The sequence below is a fragment of the Myotis myotis genome, unplaced genomic scaffold (genome assembly GCF_014108235.1).
Source record: "Myotis myotis isolate mMyoMyo1 unplaced genomic scaffold, mMyoMyo1.p scaffold_m19_p_12, whole genome shotgun sequence".
Classification (NCBI taxonomy): domain Eukaryota; kingdom Metazoa; phylum Chordata; class Mammalia; order Chiroptera; family Vespertilionidae; genus Myotis; species Myotis myotis.
The window spans coordinates 40326175-40346159 of record NW_023416316.1 but is presented as its reverse complement, the minus strand read 5'-3'; the positions used below and the strand labels follow the sequence as shown (position 1 = coordinate 40346159).

Sequence of the window (19985 nt, the reverse complement as noted above, 5' to 3'; positions counted from 1 at the left end):
CATCAGTATAACAAGGATCATTACCTTTCTTTACACAGATTGTAATATGACTAGTTTATCTATCAATAGTGTAACTATCTACATAAACTGCCATCTCTACCACTTCCTTTTTCTCTGGTTGCCAGTTGCCTCCCTTTAGTTATTTATACTCATCTGCAAGTCAAGGTTTGAAGAAATACCACTATGCACTCTTAAAAAATGTGTAACAAACACTAGTTATTCTAAGTTGTGTTTAATTCCTTTCCTGGACTTAACAAACCAACATTTGCCAAGGTTTCTTAGAACACTGAAATTTTACCTTTTGCATGGTGTATAATAAGAATAGAATAATTATTTCAAAGAAGGTGTAAGTACCTAAGAAAATAAAAACAACATATTTAACAGAGTTGAGTCAGTTTTAATTCTTTAAGACTTGGGGTAAATCACTTATTTTTACCCCAATTGAAGAAGTCTCTGTTTCTTCAATTGAAAACGTAAGGTAACTGACCTAATGTTTGTTAAAGTCTCTTTTAATTCTAAATTCATGAGCTTTTTTTAAATTGGTACTCAATATTTTAAATGTATTATAATGAATGAATATATAATGTATTATTAATAAGTCCATGCTCGAGGGTTTTTTCATCTTATAAAAAATTTACGTAATGTGGAATAAGTTTTAAACTTCAGATATCAGACAAAAGTAGGTATCAATAATTAGGAAAGACTTTGATAAGGAGTTAGGATTTTAGAGTTAGATATGATTTCCAAAGCAGAAGGAAAACCCTCCAGGCTAGGTGAATAATATGTGTAAAGTATGACAGTAGTCTGGCCAGTGGAGCTCAGGGTTTGAGCTATACCGGCCTATGAGCCAGGAGGTCACGGTTTGATTCCCAGTCAGGCACATGCTGGGTTGCAGGCTCGATCCCCATTAGGGGGTGTGCAGGAGGCAGCTGATCAATGATTCTCTCTCATCATTGATGTTTCTATCTCTCTCTCCCTTCCTCTCTGAAAGCAACAAAAATACAGTTAAAAAAAAAAATGTATGACAGTGAGAAAAAAACAAAACAAAGAGTACATGGTGGAGAGGAAAAAATTAAGAAATGAATAATGATGGTTTATATTGCAAAATGTGTAAACCACATCCTTTAGTTAAATATCAATACTTAACTACACTTAAAAGTAATTTTCACCAATTTGGTAACATGCTTAACTTTCTACTATGCAAAATAAAGTTATTGATTTACTGGGTATTTCAGTTAATAAAAATGTTGTCTTATAGTTTAAGGACACAAGTAGCAAACAAGTAAATATTGTAGACTTATTTTTTTGGTAGACTTTTGTTCTCTTTTAGAGACAATTTATAGAGTATGTCTGAAAAGGAAGTATTTTAGGTGAAACTGACAGAATAATATACTGACACTATATGCCAAGTAATGCTCTGGGAGAAGGATGGAAGGAAGGCAAACAGAGGTTGCAAAAAACAACAACGGTTGAGGCAAATCCTTAATACCTGATTTGAGAAGAATGTTAACAGCTAGTTTTTGGTAGCCTACATGTCTAATGTATCTCTGGGGTAAATATTTGTTTGGGATGAGGAAGAAAGCAAGCATTAAAGATCATCCTTCCAAATGTCATCAACTCGGCTACTAAATATTATGCTGCATACCATGAAATATTAAACTCATCAAATGTTTTTTGGTACTGCATACAATTTTCAACTTTTGAAGCCCTGTTTCACATTATACATATCTCATTTTAATGAAATAAAGGAGTAGTAGAAACAGCACCAGCCTAGGAAACTCAAGTTCTGGTTATAATTTTATTTAAAGTGTTCTTAAGACCTTAACTGCCTCCATTATAATGTGAGATGACTCAACTATAGCATCTAGAGCTTTCTCCAGCAAGATTATTTTATTACTAGAAGCCCGATGCACAAAATTTGTGCAAGAGTAGGCCTTCCTTTCCACCCTCCCCCCACCAGCACCAGCTTCCCTCTGGCACCCGGGACCGGCAGGCACCTGGGACCCAGGCTTCCCTCGCAGCCCAGCTTTGTCCAGTCTAATTAGCATATTATACTTTTACTAGAGGCCCGGTGCACAAAAATTTGTGCACTGGTGGTGGTGGTGGTGGGATGTACCTCAGCCCCACTTGTGCCCTCTCACAGTCTGGGACCCCTCGGGAGATAACGACCTGCTAGCTTAGGCCCGTTCCCGGGTGGCAGAGGGCAGGCCCAATCCCTAGGTGCAGCCCCTCGTCGGGCTCAGAGCAGGGCCGATTGGGGAGTTGGGGCGCCTTCCCCTTTCACGAATAGAGCAGGGCGGATATGGAGGTTGTGGCCCCGCCCCCTGTCACACACAGAGCTGCAGGGCGATCAGGGGATTTGGGCGCTGCCCCCTGTCACGCTGCTCCAGGGGCCAGGAGGCCTCGCGGCTCTGCTGATCCCAGTGCTGGGAGGCCTCGCGGCTCCACTTGACACTGGGGCAGTGAGGCCTCGCTGCTCAGCAGATCCCGGTGCTAGGAGGCCTTGCTGCTCTGCTGATCCTGGTGCTAGGAGGCTCCGCTGATCCCGGTGCCAGGAGGCCTCGTGGCTCCGCTGATCCCGGGGCGTGAGGCCTCGCGGCTCTGCTGATCCCAGGTCGGGAGGCCTCGCGGCTTCGCTGATTCCAGTGCTGGGAGGCATATTGCCCTTTTGCTATATAGGATAGAGGCCTGGTGCACGGGTGGGGGCCGGCTGATTTGCCCTGAAGGGTGTCCTGGATCAGGGTGGGGGGTCCCGCTTGGGTGCCTGGCCAGCCTGGATGAGGGGATTATGGCTGTTTGTAGCTGGTCACAGCCCCTTCTGGGTGGGGGTCCCCACTGGGGTGCCTGGCCAGTCTGGGTGAGGGGCTGAGGGCCATTTTCAGGCTTGCGGATGACTGAAGCTCCCAGCCTCTCCTTTCTTTCTTTCTTTCTTTTTTTTTTATTCTGGGATTTATTTACCTTCTATGACTGTCACTGGAGCTGAGAGCCGGCTTTAGCTCTGAGGCTCGGCTCCAGCTCTGAGACCTCGGCTGCTGAAAGCAGATATCTGGTTTGTTTGGCTTCTATAATTGAAACACTGTTGCAACTCCAGCTCGGCCGGCTGGCTGAAAGCATGGGGACTGTTTAGCTTCTATAACTGCAACATTGTTTCTTAGAGTGCAAGCTCAGAGCCCAGCAGTGACAGGCGGGGAACCTTGGCTTCCTCCTTCACTGGAGCAAGCAAGCTTCCTGTTCGCTTCAGCTGCCTGGCTGCCGGCCGTCATCTTGGTTGGCAGTTAATTTGCATATCACCCTGATTAGCCAATGGGAAGCGTGTCAGAGGTACGGTTAATTACCATGTTTGTCTATTATTAGATAGGATTATTATAGATTCTAAATCCTACCTCTCCTCTCTAATTTGCCTGGATTTTTTTGACCTCTTATATCCTCTATTCATACATTATCTTTATTTATACAACTAGAAACGGTTCTCTTTCTCTCCTTGCCTTTGCAGAAAGACAAATCTTATTGTACATTCTATTAAAAAAATAATCTAAAAGAGATATTTCTAAAGAAAAAAAGTAAAACCTGTGTGAGCATTACTAAGAACAAGTCAAAATAGTATCAAATAGTTTTCACTGACCTCAACTTCTTAAAGTCTAAATACAAAAAAAAGAGAGAGTTCAATTGGTAAATCATTCAATTTCTGTCATCTTTAATTGTAAATGAACACATATAATTCTCTTGATTTACTGTGGTTACATTTTATACCATTTTATAGTAGATCCCAGCTTTTACAAACAAAAGGGTTATGTGAATAAGACAACAGGAGGAACAACTCAAAATGTGTGAGTAGGATAATAAATTACAGTTGATGTATGATATTATATTTGTTCTTTTACTTGAAATAGTCAGGCATACATTTGATAATCTCTTTTGGGACCGTATAAATCAATTAGTATTAATTAAATCTTGATTACCTTTACTTCCTGAGAAGTGTCACTCCCTTCACATATATTCTGGAGGTTTCCAATGCCTCTATCTAGCATCTTCCAAGACCATACCTAATCAGTTAACGTCCCTCTGTAGGTTACATGCATTTTTAGCCTCTCTTGCTCTACTGGTTCATCTCTTCTGTTTATTCAAGACTCAAAAATTAAAAATTTATAAAAAGTGTGTGTATTTATACTCTAATCACTATCTCTGAGTGTCCTCCAGAATCAAACTTCCCACTATTCCCCAATGGGCCCCAAATGAATTGTGATTTACATCTATCATCAAATTGTTAACCCATTTAGGATCACTGATGAATGACGTCTTATAATCTCAAAGTGCACTGGGTATTTCTCAGTCTCAATTTACAAGATTGTTTTGTGGTATTAAACACTTTGTGTCCTTTCTTTCCTTCTTTTTTAAAAATATATTTTATTGATTTTTTACAGAGAGGATAGGAGAGGGATAGAGAGTTAGAAACATCGATGAGAGAGAAACATGGATCAGCTGCCTCTATTGGGGATGTGCCTGCAACCAAGGTACATGCCCTTGACAGGAATCGAACCTGGGACCTTTCAGTCCACAGGCCAGTGCTCTATCCACTGAGCCAAACCGATTAGGGCCTTTCCTTCCTTTTTGTAATGAAATAAATCTTTCATTTTCTGGGTACCTCCTTCAAAGGTTTTATTTGCTTATTTAATTAATTACAATACACACACACAAAGACTGGCCATCTTTTGTCTTCTTATCTTTTGTCTAGCTCAAGACTTTAACTACTACTTTGGTCATCTTTTGTTTTCCTGTCTTTTTATCTCAACCACCCCTATGGCTTTAACTACTACTTACTATTATACAATAATGATGACTAAATCTAAAAACATAAATCTCTAGCACAGACCTTTAGGTTATGGACCCTGAAAATCTCAGCATTTCCCTCCTTCTCCCTCTTATTTAATCCTATGTACCCCTCAATTCCTCCCAGTCACATCTTATTAGCTCAGCCACTTTTCATTCACTGTTATAAAATCACTAATATCTCATATCCCTCTAAATCCACATAACACTGTTGCCAGGTAATGTCATTTTCCTATTTTAATTTAAATCTTTCAATGAAATGTATAAGCCCTCTTAAATAAATCTAAATTCTTTAGCATGCCATACATGATTTCCCCACCCTCTCTGCTTCCTGGACTCTATGCTTTTTGGGCACTTCCCCATTCATTCATTCTACTAAACATGCTGTTCCTCATTAAGAAAAATTATTTCTTGCTTCTACACCTTTGTACACTGTTCCCATCTCTGTAGGTAAAATCCTTCCAATGTAAAATTCTCCCCAACTTACACTCCTTTCTACAAATACATGAACCAACTTTTGCTGTTGTTGTTTCTTGTTGTTGTTGGTGGTGGTGGTGTTTGTTTTTTTTATATAAAAGATTCTGTTTAAGTTTTATTTCTTTCTACAGGGGCAAAAAAGTCTCCTGAACCATGCTCACACTGACCATATAGATAATCTCTTCTGTTTTTGTATGCATGTATTAGCTCATGAACCAAAATGTTTTCTTATGGATTCTAACCAAAAAATTGAAAGCCATTTACCCTTGTATAATTTTAAAAAGTCCTCACTCCTATTAACTTTACTGCCCTAAATCTTTATTAATAAAAGGGACATTGACGTCTGTTAAAAAAATGAACAAAATGTAACCTGTTGTGTGTCAGGTATTAGCTTGCCAAATCAAATTACTGATCAGCATTCTTTTCCTGCTGATAATTGATGTGCAGAGAAGAATTTTACATTTGGGGGTGGGAATGGTCAAGCTAGAGAGTAAAAAATTATCAGTGCATCAAGCAAGACACTAATCAGAAACAAAGTATCCAGGTCACAGGTCTATGGATGACATTTCTGGGAAAAGTAGTATAGGAATTATTTCAATTGATTTTAATTTTTAAAATGCATTTAAGATCAATCTTCTAAATTCAGAAATCAAACAAGTTTACTGAAATTTTTAAAATATATTTTTATTGATTTCAGAGAGAGAGAGGGAGAAAGAGATAGAAACATCAATGACAAGAGAGAAACATTGATCAGCTGCCTCCTGCATGCCCCTCACTTGGGATCGAGCTCACAACCCTGTCATGTGTCCTTGACTGGAATAGAATCTGAGACCCTTCAGTCCGCAGGTGGATGCTCTATCCACTAAGCCAAACCGGGCTAGGGCAAGTTTATTGAAATTGATAAACTGATGATGTCTTCTAGTTTTATTCTTGGAGACACTGGCTTTACTTCAGGTTTGTTGGGACTGGAAGGGAGAATTGCCTACACCAAGCTAATGAGATTATTTCAACCCCTTTCTTATTCATCCTGACCTACATTAAGCATATATTTATTTTCTTAACCCTATGTGACTACATCCTAAAAATAAATCTTAAATACTCCAAGACAGCCATAATGAAAAGAATTTGTTTAGCACTATGTATTTTCAAGGGTAAAGACCTCTAACTATTGCCAATCCTAATGTCACCTCCTTAGACAATGTGAGAAACTTAATGAGGGAAAACTGAAAAGAAAGTCATAACTTAAATATTGTTTTGTGCCTTAATGATTTTCCAAAGGCTATGATCTAACAATATAACACAAGCCACATAGTTTTGCTTTTATAATTTAGTTAATTTTAGCAATACTGCAGAAAGAAAAAAAAGGGGAACAGAATGAAAATATAGCCAAATGTAATCAGATTTGATCCAAATTCTACCTGACTTCCTGTGTCACCTTTATACTATTTTTTAGCTTCAATTTCTTCAAGTGCAAGATGATACATATCCACTGTCTCCATCACAAAAATGATGTGTGGTGATTAATGAGTTAATACCTATAATACTACAATGTGGAGCTCTAGCATAAAGACTCTATAAGTAAAAAACTTTTTCTCAACAGATCTGCATGAAATGATTCTCAAATAAAAACAGGTGTAAAGGTAATTTATAAATTACTGTGTTAATGAAATATATTACCACACTGACTGGTTCTTCTCATTAGTATTTGTGAATGGGTAGGATAAAATTACAACTAGACACAGGTTATTATGCAGGCCAATAAATGCTATGAAAATATAGAGTGCTACATGAGAACTAGGTGGGGGTGGGAGGTAGATGCTTTCACTTATCATCTCCTTTATCTTAATAATACTTTTCTCAGCTTGTCATCCTTTTACACATGAGGAAATCAAGGCTTTAGGTTGTTAAGTCAATTAATTTGTCTATGTTCACACAACTTAAGTGGGAGAGCCAGGAACACAGGTTTAACTTAAAGACTACATTCTCTCCACTTTTCCAAGTTTTAGCTGTCTTCTTCATGAATAGCTAATGCCCTCAATGCACATCTCAGCTCATTCTCCCTTTCTCAATGAGACCTACCCTAATCATCCTATTTAATAATTCCCTGTACCCTTCTCTCCTTTTTCTTTAGAAGTGTTTATCACTTTCATGTGTGTGTGTGTGTGTGTGTGTGTGTGTGTGTGTGTGTGTGTGTATATATATATATATATATATATATATATATATATATATATAATTTTATTGTGCACATTGCCTATGGCCCTCTGCTAGGTAGTAAGCTCTAAAAGTTAGGGACCTTTGCTTCCTTTGTTTATATATCTATCTTCCCAAACCTAGAATAGTTATCAATTCACAGTAGGCTGGCCCATTATTTCCTTTCCACTTTTCATCTTTACCTGTATGCAAGAACTTGTTAACCATCCTTGCTTTTAATTCTTGGGGAAAAAATCAGGGCCTATATCTGAACTAAATTAACATTAAGATATTATTTACATTTACTCTGAAATTATATTTTAAAAAGTAGGGTCATAAGAATCACTTTAAAAAATTCTAGCCAGAATAAAAAAGTGATGAAAAGACATGTAAAATAAACTGTGGAGTGTGGAATGTGGAGGATACAAATGATAGATCATTTGTAAGAGTGCCTGCTCACTTTGTTTTAGAGACTTAATGTGAGTCACAGATGAAACACAGGAATCAGAGTATTTTGAAGCAGTGGTTCTCAAACCTTACAGATTTCAAATTAAAAAGAAAAGTTGGAATGACAGAGATAGAAACATTGATGAGAGAGAAACATCATCAATTGGCTGCCTCCTGCACATCCCTTACCAGGAATCGAGCCCTAAAGGAGGCATGTGTCCTACCAGGAATCTAATCATGACCTCCTGGTTCAGAGGTCAATGTTCAACCACTGAGCCACACCTTCTGGGCTAAAGGTTAGTCTTTTTTATTAAGCAAATTTAGATTCATAAATACATTATTACATAAAAATAGTTATATGTAAATTTAAAATCTAAATGTGAAAAAGTAAAACTTTTAAAATAAGCTATAACAGAACCCATAACCTCAGGATAAAGAAAACCTTTAAAGAGAAAAAGCACAATCATGAAAGAATAAATCTGACATTAAAATTAACAATATAGTTAAAGTGAAAAGGCATGCTAAAAACTAGACAGATATTTGTAAAGCCTACCAAGTATTTTTATCAGAGTATATAAAAAGCATTTACAAATCCATAAAATGAACAATCCCATTAAAAAAAACCAAGTAAGTAATGTATAGAAAAAGGAATGCGAATGGCTAATAAAAGAGTTCTCAATTACAGGTCATCTAATTGGGGACATGCAAATGAAAACTACAATGAGGTACTATTTCATACTCAGAATGAAGAAACTTAACAAGTCTAAAGTATTTGGAAGGTGGGAAAACAGACTTTCTCATCCATTATGGAAACAAACACTTTGGAGAGAAAACTGCTAGTTTAAAGTTGAAGAAGTAGAATCTACACTGTGTTCTAGCAATCTACTACTAGATTTGTATCCCAGGGCAATCTTACTCAATGTTGGCTTTTAGTTGTTATAATGAATAGTGGGCACTACTGGACAGATGCCGGGGTGCCAAGCACTCTTCGTGTGTAGAAAGAATGCTGCCCCACGTCCCATATCTCTGGAACGTTCTGGTGGACACTAAGGTCAGATATTTATAAACAGGACTTAACACAAAATATAGTTTTGTTTTAATATAGATGTAGATTTTATAGAATGCAACCACTATTTAAAGAGATAAGACTGCACTTTTATTTTTGTTCAAACTTTACTGAAAATAGTTTATTTCGGAAACTTATTTTTCATCATCAGTAGAACCACTTGTGTTTGAATGGCTAATTCAACACCTGTTTTAATCTGCACTAGTAGCTGTCCTATTTATTCATGGTGATACTACCCACTGGTGCAAAGTAGCTGATAACTACATTTCTTCTAGCAGTGCTTCTTATACTTTAATGTGCACACAATCACCTGGGAATCTTGTTCAAATTCAGCATCTGAGTTAGTAGAGTAGGGCCTGAACTTCTGATTTCTAACAAGCTCCCAGAATTCTGATGTTACTGATCTACTATCACACTTGGTAGAAAGATTGAGTGTGGTTGAGCCCCAGCATTTACAGAGCAAAATGTATTACTTTGTTATAAATTACTTTTTATATTTTAGTAAGGGCATTACTTTCCTTAAAATATGAAGTAAGGCTGTTATTATGAATTTCTTTTTAGCACAGTACCAGGTGTACTGGTTATTAATGCTGATTTTTTATGGAGTTACACATATGTTGATATATATGCGATTTGATATGCATGCTATTTTGTTGTATTGACAAACTTCAAAACTTCATATGTCAAATTTTCTGAAGGTGTTAACATCATAGATATTTTTACGCTTAAAAATGTCGAATTTTGTGCCCAAAAAAGAGCATTTGCGGGAAGTTTTAATTCGTTACTTTATTTTGAAGAAAAGTGCTGCTGAAAGTTATTGTATACTTCGGGAAGCTTATGGTGAACATGCTCCATCTCAAGATACGTGTGAACGCTGGTTTAAACGATTTAAAAGTGATGATTTCGATGTGAAAGACAAAGAAAGTCCAGGTCAACCGAAAAAGTTTGAAGACCAACAATTACAAGCATTGTTGGATGAAGATGCGAGTCACACTCAAAAACAACTTGCAGAAAGATTAAACATTGCTCAGCAAACAATTTCTAATCGTTTACAAGCAATGGGAAAGATTTTAAAGGAAGGAAAATGGGTGCCACATGAACTGATCGAAAGACAAATGGAAAATTGTAGTCATCAGTAACATGTTGCTTCAATGGCACGAAAGTCTTTTTTGCATCCAACTGTGACTGGTGATGAAAAGTGGATTTATTTTGAGAATCCCAAACGCACAAAATCATGGGTTGATCCAGGTCAACCATCAACATCGACTGCAAGGCCAAATCACTTGGGAAAGAAGACAATGCTCTGCGTTTGGTAGGATCAGGAAGGTGTGGTGTATTATGCGCTTCTAAAACCAGGTGAAACCGTTAATACTGATCGCTACCGACAACAAATAATCAATTTGAACCATGCTTTGATCGTGAAACGACCAGAATGGGCCAGAAGACATGGCAAAGTAATTTTGCTTCATGATAATGCACCATCACACACTTCAAAATCAGTTAAAGACACATTAAAAGATCTTGCCTGGGAAGCATTAACCCACCCACCGTATCCTCCAGACATGGCTCTTTCAGATTACCACTTGTTCCGATAGATGGCACACGCATTTTCTGAGGAGCACTTCAAAACGTACGAAGAAGTGGAAAATTGGGTCTCTGAATAGTTTACCTCAAAACAAGAAAAGTTCTATTGGGACAGTTTCCACAAATTACCTGAAAGATGGAGGAAATGTGTAGCTAGTGATGGACATTACTTTGAATAAAGCACTTTTGATGTTTCTCTTAAGATTATCGTGTTTTCTTTGATTACAAAATCCGCATTATTACCTGTACACCTGGTATTGGGGAAGTTACAAAACATGTCTATAAAAATGAGATATAAGGTCAAGAACCACTGCCCTAAGTAAATATATAAAAGAATATTCCCCACAAGACTGTTTAATAAGCAAACAAGTGCAAAAACGAAAATAACCAACAAAAACTTGATATAATCACATAATGGAACACATACCATATTGCAGTACAAATAAAGAAACTAAAACTACCTGAATAAACACAAATAAATTTTAGCAAATTGAGTGAAACTAGAGATACAATCATCATATCTGAATAGTCTTAAAACAAAGAAAAACTATATAATGTTCATGGATGTAAAGGTAGGAAGTAAAGTATAAACATGGATAGGATGGCTGCGTATCAATTTTGGGTCAGTGGTGAGGAATGAGGAAAGGGTGTAGGAGGTATATAAAGTACTATGAGAAAGCTTCATTTTGTTTTGCAGTTTTATTTCTTCAAATTGGTAATGGATGCATGGATATTCATTATATTGTGTGTTGCCAGCCAATACTTATATTGCTATATTATTTGTCATTTCACCTGAATTGGCAAAAACTGTTGGGCCAGCCAAGTGTTTGAAAAACACTGCTCCTGAGGAAAGGATTTAGGAATAGATGTCAGAAAACTCAGCTCCAGGTCTCAATTCTGCATCTTACAAATTGTGTAGCTTTAGGCAATTTGAATAATTAAGTACTCTGGGCTTTATTCCACCTGTATATGACATCGCTTTTCCCCTCTAACTCACAAAGCTGGTTGAGAGGCATACAGAGCAATGTACGTGAAAAATTTTTAACAGGGTAGGAAAGGCAGGCATAATTTTTGAGCATGAAGAACAAATTTTTGGATATATTACAAATAAAATCTATCAGCAAATAAACCAACCAAGTTAATTTGCCACTCTCTTTTCTTGTCATCACTGAGTCTAAAGATATAACCAATCTTAACATGGAAGAAACTTTATGTCTACTAGTATAAATTCCTAAGTGCATATAGATAGGCATTCCCCCTAATATAACTACTTTATGCCAATTCTTCACCAAGAAATTGAAATTCATAGCATCAAAACAAAATAAGAACTGCACTAAAAAGTACTATTTAAATGAAACAATCTGTCACACACCAGAGTAACTGTTGATTCTTATTGCCCTTACTATAAAGTGAGCAGGTGGCATGTTTTATTAGCCTTATATTACAAATGAAGAAACTGACTCAGATGTGGGATAGCTGGCCTGTAGACCAATTCAGTGACAGAACTTGGAACAGACACTAATTGCCTAGTTCTTCTGTGTCCATTAGGCAACCAAAAAATTATTTTGTCACAGGGATACAGAAAATTCTTTGTCAGATGTTATTTCATGCACATTTCAAAATGGGCAAAAATACTCAAGAAAACAAGCCACTTACCTACAGTACCATACAGTGAGGGACAAAATTAGAACTGACTTGCCTGGTAAAAATCTAATCCCATCCTTGCCAATTAACCTTATTAATACTACAGTAAGAGAAAAGAGAGGTCAACATATGGATGAGGGTGTTATTCATTTCCTCCTGGATCTCAAAAAAACATAGCAATTATTACACAACAGGGATTTTATATTTTTTATTAGTGGAAACGTGGCTATCTCCACTGTTCAAGTAACCCACTACCCCTACTCCAAAAATAGAAATTTACCAACAAGCAAAGAGTTGGCAGTACCCAACTAGAACACTGCAATTATGATAACTATCAAAACACTGGTAATTATTAGATATTAGACATATCACCCATTTATGCTATAAATATATAAAGAGACAAACTCTTTATGGAGAAGAGTTCATTTCCTTTTAAGTCTTCCTGTTAAACAGATGAATACTATTACAACAGGTACCTGACTTTTACTCAGACCCAGTAGGCTTCAAATGCTGGCAGAAGATATTCAAAATTCATTTTATTAATTGGAGCCTTAAAAATCAATGACTCATCTTGTGGATCAAGTATTAAAAAGTAACATCTTTTCATACACATCCAAAATTTAAAGACCATCCTCCCTGTATCCCGTTATACATCCCTTGGCTTACCAAATCCACCTAACACCGACTTACAACAAAGCATCGTCTAAAATAAACTATGCTCTGGCATTGCCAGAAATTTCACCCTAGCCTAGACCATCATGAACATTTTTGTTTTAAACAAGAAGCTGGGTTAAATTCTCTTTACAAAAAGCCCTTCACAACAATACAATCTAACTTGAAAAGAACTTTCGTTTCAGGATTAAAAAGCAAAACAACCCAAACATCAACTCCAATTTTCCGATGCAAAATTCCTCCCCACTCCACCCCCGAGTTCGCAAACAGGCAAGACTCCGGGTCACCCGCCTCGAGAACAGGAACCCCGCGGCCCGGCCGCAATTCGCAACCCCCCGGGGACCCGGCAGGTTCGATCTCACACCGAGGCTGACACGCGAGGACACTGGGGAGAAAGCCTTCGGGCTCCGCGAATCTCACCGCGAACCTGGCCTCATCTCTCCGTCCGCGGCTAGAAACGCAAAGGCGGGGAAAGGAGACCTTCTCGGCCAGGGGGACCTCAGACCTTTCCCACCCCCGGGTCGGTCTCGCCCGGGCCCCCCGATTCCCGCCGCCTCGCCCACCACTCGGACCCTCCTCTCCCCCTCCCTTCCCCCGAGCCTCCTGGAGAACCCTCCCCCAAATCGGGAGGGGCTCCCCCGCCTTTCCCCGCGCCGAGTGGGATCCCGGTCTCCCAACAACAAAGACGCATCTCGCTCCCCTCCCCCTGCCGGGCCACGGCTCGCCTCGACCCGCCCGCGCTGCGGCTCCGGGCCCAGCGCCCCCTCCCCACGCCCGGCCGCAGCCGCCCAGCCCCCCCGCCGCCTCACGCACCTGCACCGGAGGGGCCGCAGTCAAGGTGTCGGGCTGAAAGGGCCGGGAGAGAACCTCTGCCGACGCGCTGTCCTCCACGGGGCGCGCTCCGCGATGCCGCCGCCGCCGGACTCTCCCGGCCTGCGGGCGGGACCGGCCGAGCAGAAGGGACGAGGGCTGCGGTGCCGGCGACGGGACCAAGAAAGGCGGCAGCGCCCGAGAGGGCCCGCTCGCGCTCCCTCCTCGCCTCCTCGCGCCGGCCCTGCTCCTCCACGCGGGCTCGCGTTCTGCTGACTAACGGCCCCGGCGCGAGGCGCTGGAGCTGCCGCCGCCGCCGGTTGCTCTCGGTCGGCCCTCAGGTCCCGAGCGGCCGTGGTCGCAGCTGCCGCCGCCGCCGCCGCCACCACCGCCCTTTCTGGCACTGCAGACGCCACCCAGACCCAGCCAGGTGTTTCTTCTCCTTGATCCTCCCTTCTTGCTCCTGTTCAGCCTGCCAGCCGCTGGGCTCGCCCTCGTGGCGGGAGGGAGGCGGGAAGGGAACCGAGGGGCACCAGCAAAAGACTCACTAAGCCAGGACTTGGTCACTGACGGGATGAAGATGCCAAAACTGACCCGGGCTCCAGCCTCCGAGCAGGCAGGGGGAGGGACGCAGTCCAGTTTAACCCGATTTCCACCAATCACAAGCCGCCGAGCGGAGTCGGGCGCCAGGAGAGGCTGAGCTGAGTCGGCAGGAGGCGGGGATTGCGGAAAAGAAGGGCCAATGGAATCAAAAGTTCCCCGCCCCTCCGCCTTGATGGACATCCACGTTCGGACCAATGGGGGAATTGTCGCTTCGAAGAAAGCGGGATGTATCTGCGGAGTTGGAGAGAGAGGGTGAGCGGAGGGATCGAGTCTTGACCTCGAGGAAGAGCCTTCAAGTTGCCGAGGGACCGAGGATGTCCTTTGACCTCCGCGCGACGTCACGTGGACTGACGGGGGCGGGGCGAGAAAGCTAAATCAGTTCCTTCCGGGTCAGTGACAGGCGTCTTCTCCACGAGGTAGTTCGTGGCTTCTTGAATCTCCCTGCTCCCAGCGTTTGGTGATTGTGATTTCGGCGATGAGCTCCCAGAGAGGCAACGTGGCCCGTTCCAGGCCTCAGAGACATCAAAACACGTTTAGCTTCAAAAATGACAAGTTTGATAAGACTGTTCAGACCAAGGTAGGACCCTGCCTGTAGCATTAGATCTGACTCCAGGAAGGAATGGTTCAGTGGAGGGGAAAGAGGAAGTGAGAGGAGCTGGCGAGGGCGAGCGTGGACCGCAGCCCAGAGTTAGTTTTGGCTGCAGTGCAGCCCTTTCTGAAATGATGTTCCCACACCCTTTCTTTGACCTGGATGCGTTGTCTCCTCATGAATGTATTTGGCAGTCAGCACTTGACTAATTGCACAAAGAGTGAATGGGTCCCTCATCAAACTTAAAATGCAACTGGGTAAATTGAGCTCCCATCTGGATCACATATTTACAGTAGGAAAATGAGGATTGTGGCACGAGCGTCTCCTAAAATGTTGTGCCAACTTTATGCAGCAATTGTTTGTTTTTGGAAAACCCCACGTCCGTGTGTTTGTAGGGGGAATGGGAAGGATTAAACGTTCTCAGCCCCAGTGCTTTCACTAACATACGTCTCTTGTAAAGGTAGTTTGAGGATCGAATTGTTTGAGTAATGTAAAAATGCTTGTTTTGCTTTTTATAACTCATTTACTTCTTGAGCAGGATTTCTGCAACCTTAAAGAAAATTAAGACTGTCTCCATAGCCACAGGTCTTGGGTTTTATAAAGCTCCTAATTTGCTGTAGGTGTCTCCCCCTCCAACTTCTCCATAGCTGTATGGAGAGGAGATCATTGGAGACAAGGGCATCTTGGGGGCCACCTTCAATATCAGATGAACCTGATATTCACATTATCTGGAGTTCAAATTTACTAGGTGTGCAGCTCAAGTAAATTATTTTAATATTTAGTTTCTCTGAGCCTTACTTTAGTTTCAAATGAGAAACCTGGCAGGATTGTTGTGAGGCTAAATTAAATGATGTATAAAAAAAGGTCTAGATCATAAGTGTCCAACAAGTGATTAATTTCTCAACATTGAAATTAATGTTGGAAGCAAACTGATTATAGTAACTTGGGGTCCCCTTTTCCTTTTCTCTTTCTGTCTTCACTAACTACAGATATTTAATGAGTACATTCCATGTACAAGGCCCTGTGCATACAATGTTTAAAAGAGTTGATTTTGCTTATAGTTTCCTGGGTCATTGGACAATAAGCAAGCACAAAGATGTATAGTTATGAATTGTAATACATTCTGATGAGGGGGAAGACAGTTCAGTAAAGAAGAATAAAGAGGGATATTTGCAATTAGGTGCTCAAAGGACCTCTTCTTTTCCTTAGGTTCAGATTGGGGGGGGGGGGCGGCGGGGGGGAGAAGCTGAAGCAACATTTGGGAAAATTTTCTCAAGTTTGTGTGTTAACATTAGGTAAATCTAAATAAAAGGCTGTGTTATTCCTAATAAATGACTGTCTGGTCCTATATTCTTACTGTAAGTTTTGGCACAAGCAATTCTGATTGTTTTTCATCAGATGATAAGGCAGTTTTAATAAGTATTTAGCCACTGTGTACCGTACTGTGCTTCTTGTACTTATAAGTACAAGGCTTCTTGAACTTGTACTTCTTATGCTATCAGTTCTTTGTAGACTTCTTACACTTCTCATTGTCTGTTTCTTGGTGTTATCTAACAGCTGTGGCATTATGGTCTTAAACCTTTTCATGAGTCTCAAGTTTAATCACTAAGTTTTATTTTGTTTATCACTTTTATTATTCATTTCTTTGCTTCTTTTAAATTGTGAGGAAGTGCCCTGGCTCGTGCGGCTCAGTTTATTGGGCATCTACCTGTGCACCAAAAGGTTGCTGGTTTGCCGAAACCGGTTTGGCTGGGTGGATAGAGCGTGGGCCTGCGGACTGAAAGGTCCCAGGTTCGGTTCCGGTCAAGGTCATGTACCTGGGTTGCGGGCACATCCCCAGTGGGAGATGTGCAGGAGGCAGCTGATCGATGTTTCTCTCTCATCGATGTTTCTGGCTCTCTGTCTCTCTCCCTTCCTCTCTGTAAAAAATCAATAAAATATATTTTTTTAAAAAAAAAGGTTGCTGGTTTGATTCCTGGTTAGAGCACATGCCCAGGTTTCGGGCTCTATCCCAGTAGGGGGTGTAGGGGGTGTGCAGGAGGCAATCTGTCGATGTTTCTCCCCCTCTCACTCCCTCTCTAAAACTCAATGAAAATATTTATTTAAAAAGATTTTTTAAAAATTGTGAGAAAGCCTCATTTGTCCATTGGTAGAAACACCAGGTGTTTTGTTATTGGAGATACTGGCAAAAACAGCAAGAAATATTTTACTGAGGCAAGATCATTAGGTTGATTGTTCATCTGTCTAATGGAGGACTAATAATTGGTTGCATTTATAGCAAGTTCTTGAGCCAGTTAGATGCCGCTATCTAAAGCCAAAATTTTGTCGGAAGCATCTGACCCTGTCTTCATTCTTATGCTTTATTTCAGAAAGCTATTGGATTCAGTGACATCTAACAAAGAAAGAGTAATAGCTGCATGATCTTCTGTAACTCTCCTTAAAGGATTTTAGTTACAATTGATTACTTGTACCTCATTATTTTGTAGGAGATCTGCATTAGTTCCCCTTCTCCTTCTCTGCCAAGCAGTTTGTCAGGACTTCACTGAAATTAGATGATGGATAATGACAGATGTTTTATTGGGAAATTTATATAGGTACAGCACCCATTCCCCAAAGGACAGACCGATAGCTGTCTTCGTATACTTGAAGACAGTACACTGATTCTAGAAGAGTAGAGAAGCTTGTTCTGTGGCGTTCTTTGTAACCAAACTTAGACCAACAGGTCAAACTCACAGAGGTAGGTTTTAGCTTAATATAAGGAAGATGTCTAATAGTGAGGAGCATGCATAAGATTTTTAAATTTCCCCTTGACTGGGATTATTTAAAAGAAGTCTCTATCGCCATTGACCGGTACTGCTGTCTTGGGACTTGAAGAGGTGGGGTGGAGGTGGAAATAGGATTAAATCTCTTCTAGTCATTTGGTACTGAAATATATATATATCATCAAGACAGCCTTGTGAGCCCTAGTTGGTTTGGCTCAATGGATAGAGTGTTGGTCTGTGGACTGAAGGGTCCTGGGTTCGATTCTGGTCAGGGGCACATGCCCAGGTTGCCGGCTTGATCCCCAGTATGGGGCATGCAGGAGGCAGCCAGTCACTGATTCTCTCTCATCATTGATGTTTCTGTCTCTCTCTCCTTCTCCCTTTCTCTCGAAATCAATAAAAATATATATAAAAAAAAGAAATGCAAACTTGTTGAAGAATATTTGAAATAATAGAGAAATGAATAAAGTATAAAAGTGAAGGTACCCTTTCCCAGCCCTATTCCTCTTCAGGTACACTTTTTATTTAGTCATGCAAGGCCTTCTACCTGAAGGTAATTATCATTAGAATTTCTTAGTTGCTAACTTAAGCAGAAAGGGAAATTATTGGAAAGATACTGAGCTGATCTTATGACGCTTATGCAAAAGGTGTTTGCTTATTTGTATTCAAAATTGCCAGGTTGGCATTACTGCTGGGAAATTTTATTCTCCTTTGGCTTTGTGTATATCCAACTTCATGCAGTCTTCCAACCTTTCAATGCCGCCTGCCCTAACCCTTCCAATTTGCCTTCTGGAGTTGATAGTTTATTAGCATCAAATAGAGACAGATAGTTGAAAATAAAATTATGTTCACTTTCTTGCCCTACCTGACTATTCCTTATAATCCTTAAGTAATGTTTGTTCAACCCCCCAGTTAGAACCCATTTTCTCCCATTTGCTGCTTCAGTCCATTTCTTCCTTGCTCAAAACCCCAGCTCTTCTGAAATACATACCATCAGATTGCTATCCCCTCCCAATCTGTCCTTACCTTCCAGTTATACCTCCTCATTTGTACCTGACTCACTGCTTTTCCTAATTCCTGTCATCATGTTTAGGATGTTCGCATGGATAATGTAACATTTGATCCTTCAGCTTTTAGACCCACCCTCCCCCTCAACGTTGGGAATCTCCTCCCATGGTCAAACCTTAAACTCTTATGCATATAATTGCTCCACTTGCCTTTTTTCTTTTTTTTTTTTTGTAAATACTGGCTACTATCTACTTACCTGGTTTCCTTATTCCTCAAAGTAATTTTTTTTTTACTCCATTGGCTCCTCCTCTCTATTAATCCTTCCACTTTTCACTGTACTCACTGTGTCCTTTCCCCCCCTCCTTTTTCTAGCTTGAAGTCCATGCTTCATGAATACAATTGCTTTTTTGCATACATCTCAGCTCCCTTATCTTCTTTCCCTCTGTGGTACTTGCCTGACAGAATCCTAACCTTAGATCCGGCTTTCTGCTGTTCCATCATCATGTCTACCAAACTACCCATATGTGTTGCCTTTCTATTACAGAGGGTGAAAGGCCTGTTTTTCCACTTGAACCTTGCCCTGTTTCCCTAAATGACTTAAAGGCTTAAGGCTTCTTATTTGTTGTCCATGTTCTCTTGCATCATCAATCTTTCCATTACTAATGGCTTATTTCAGATGGAATCCATGTTCTTTTGAAGCTCCACCCTATTTTCTTTTTCTTTTTTTTTGTAGAAAAGCTCCTGATTCTCTATTTCTTTACTTCTCATTGTTTCTATCTCTATTCAAATAGTTTTGCACCCACCATTTCACTCTTGTCAAGGTTATTTATCTGTTTCCAGATCCCTGGTTAATAATGCTCAGTCCTCATCTCACTCAGTTGCTCAATAGCATTTGCCTCTTAGTCTCCTGAAATAATACCTTCATTCACGGTTTTAAATACCTTTGAGGCTAACCTTGGTCCTGAACTGCAGGGTTGTTTAAATACCTACGTGACCTCTATTCTTAAATATCAAAAAGGCTTCTTAACATGGAAAAGAAAGAACTCTTCATTTTTCTCTCAAACCTTTCTTCCTCTAGTGTTCTCCAACTCTGTAAACAATTCCATCATTTACTCAGTTTCTCAAATCAAAAATTTAGGAATCACCCTTGATTCTTGTCCTTTTCTCACATCCTGTTTCAATTTATCAAAACTATGAGTTTTTATTTTTATTTTCATAACCTCATTACTTTTTGGCATATTGTTTGTCTTATTTATAGCCCACCCGTAGAATATGACTTTTTTTTGGAAATGTATTTTATTGA

General features: G+C 40.2%; 2 protein-coding genes across 3 annotated transcripts in view; one reads left to right on the top strand and one right to left on the bottom strand.

The window, feature by feature from the left end:
• ABHD17B (abhydrolase domain containing 17B, depalmitoylase) overlaps positions 1–13848 on the bottom strand; it is a 48012-nt gene extending 34164 nt beyond the window's left edge. The window contains exon 1 of the mRNA XM_036330842.1: positions 13724–13848. The gene's annotated coding sequence lies outside the window, so the exon portion shown is untranslated. The remainder of the gene's footprint in view (positions 1–13723) is intronic.
• Positions 13849–14485: 637 nt separating this feature from the next.
• The window catches only part of CUNH9orf85 (chromosome unknown C9orf85 homolog), a 52057-nt gene continuing 46557 nt past the window's right edge, over positions 14486–19985 (top strand). For both annotated transcript variants that reach the window (XM_036330844.1, XM_036330845.1), the window contains exon 1: positions 14486–14900. In XM_036330844.1, coding sequence (XP_036186737.1) covers positions 14799–14900 — 102 coding nt within the window. In that variant the 5' untranslated portion in view covers positions 14486–14798. The remainder of the gene's footprint in view (positions 14901–19985) is intronic.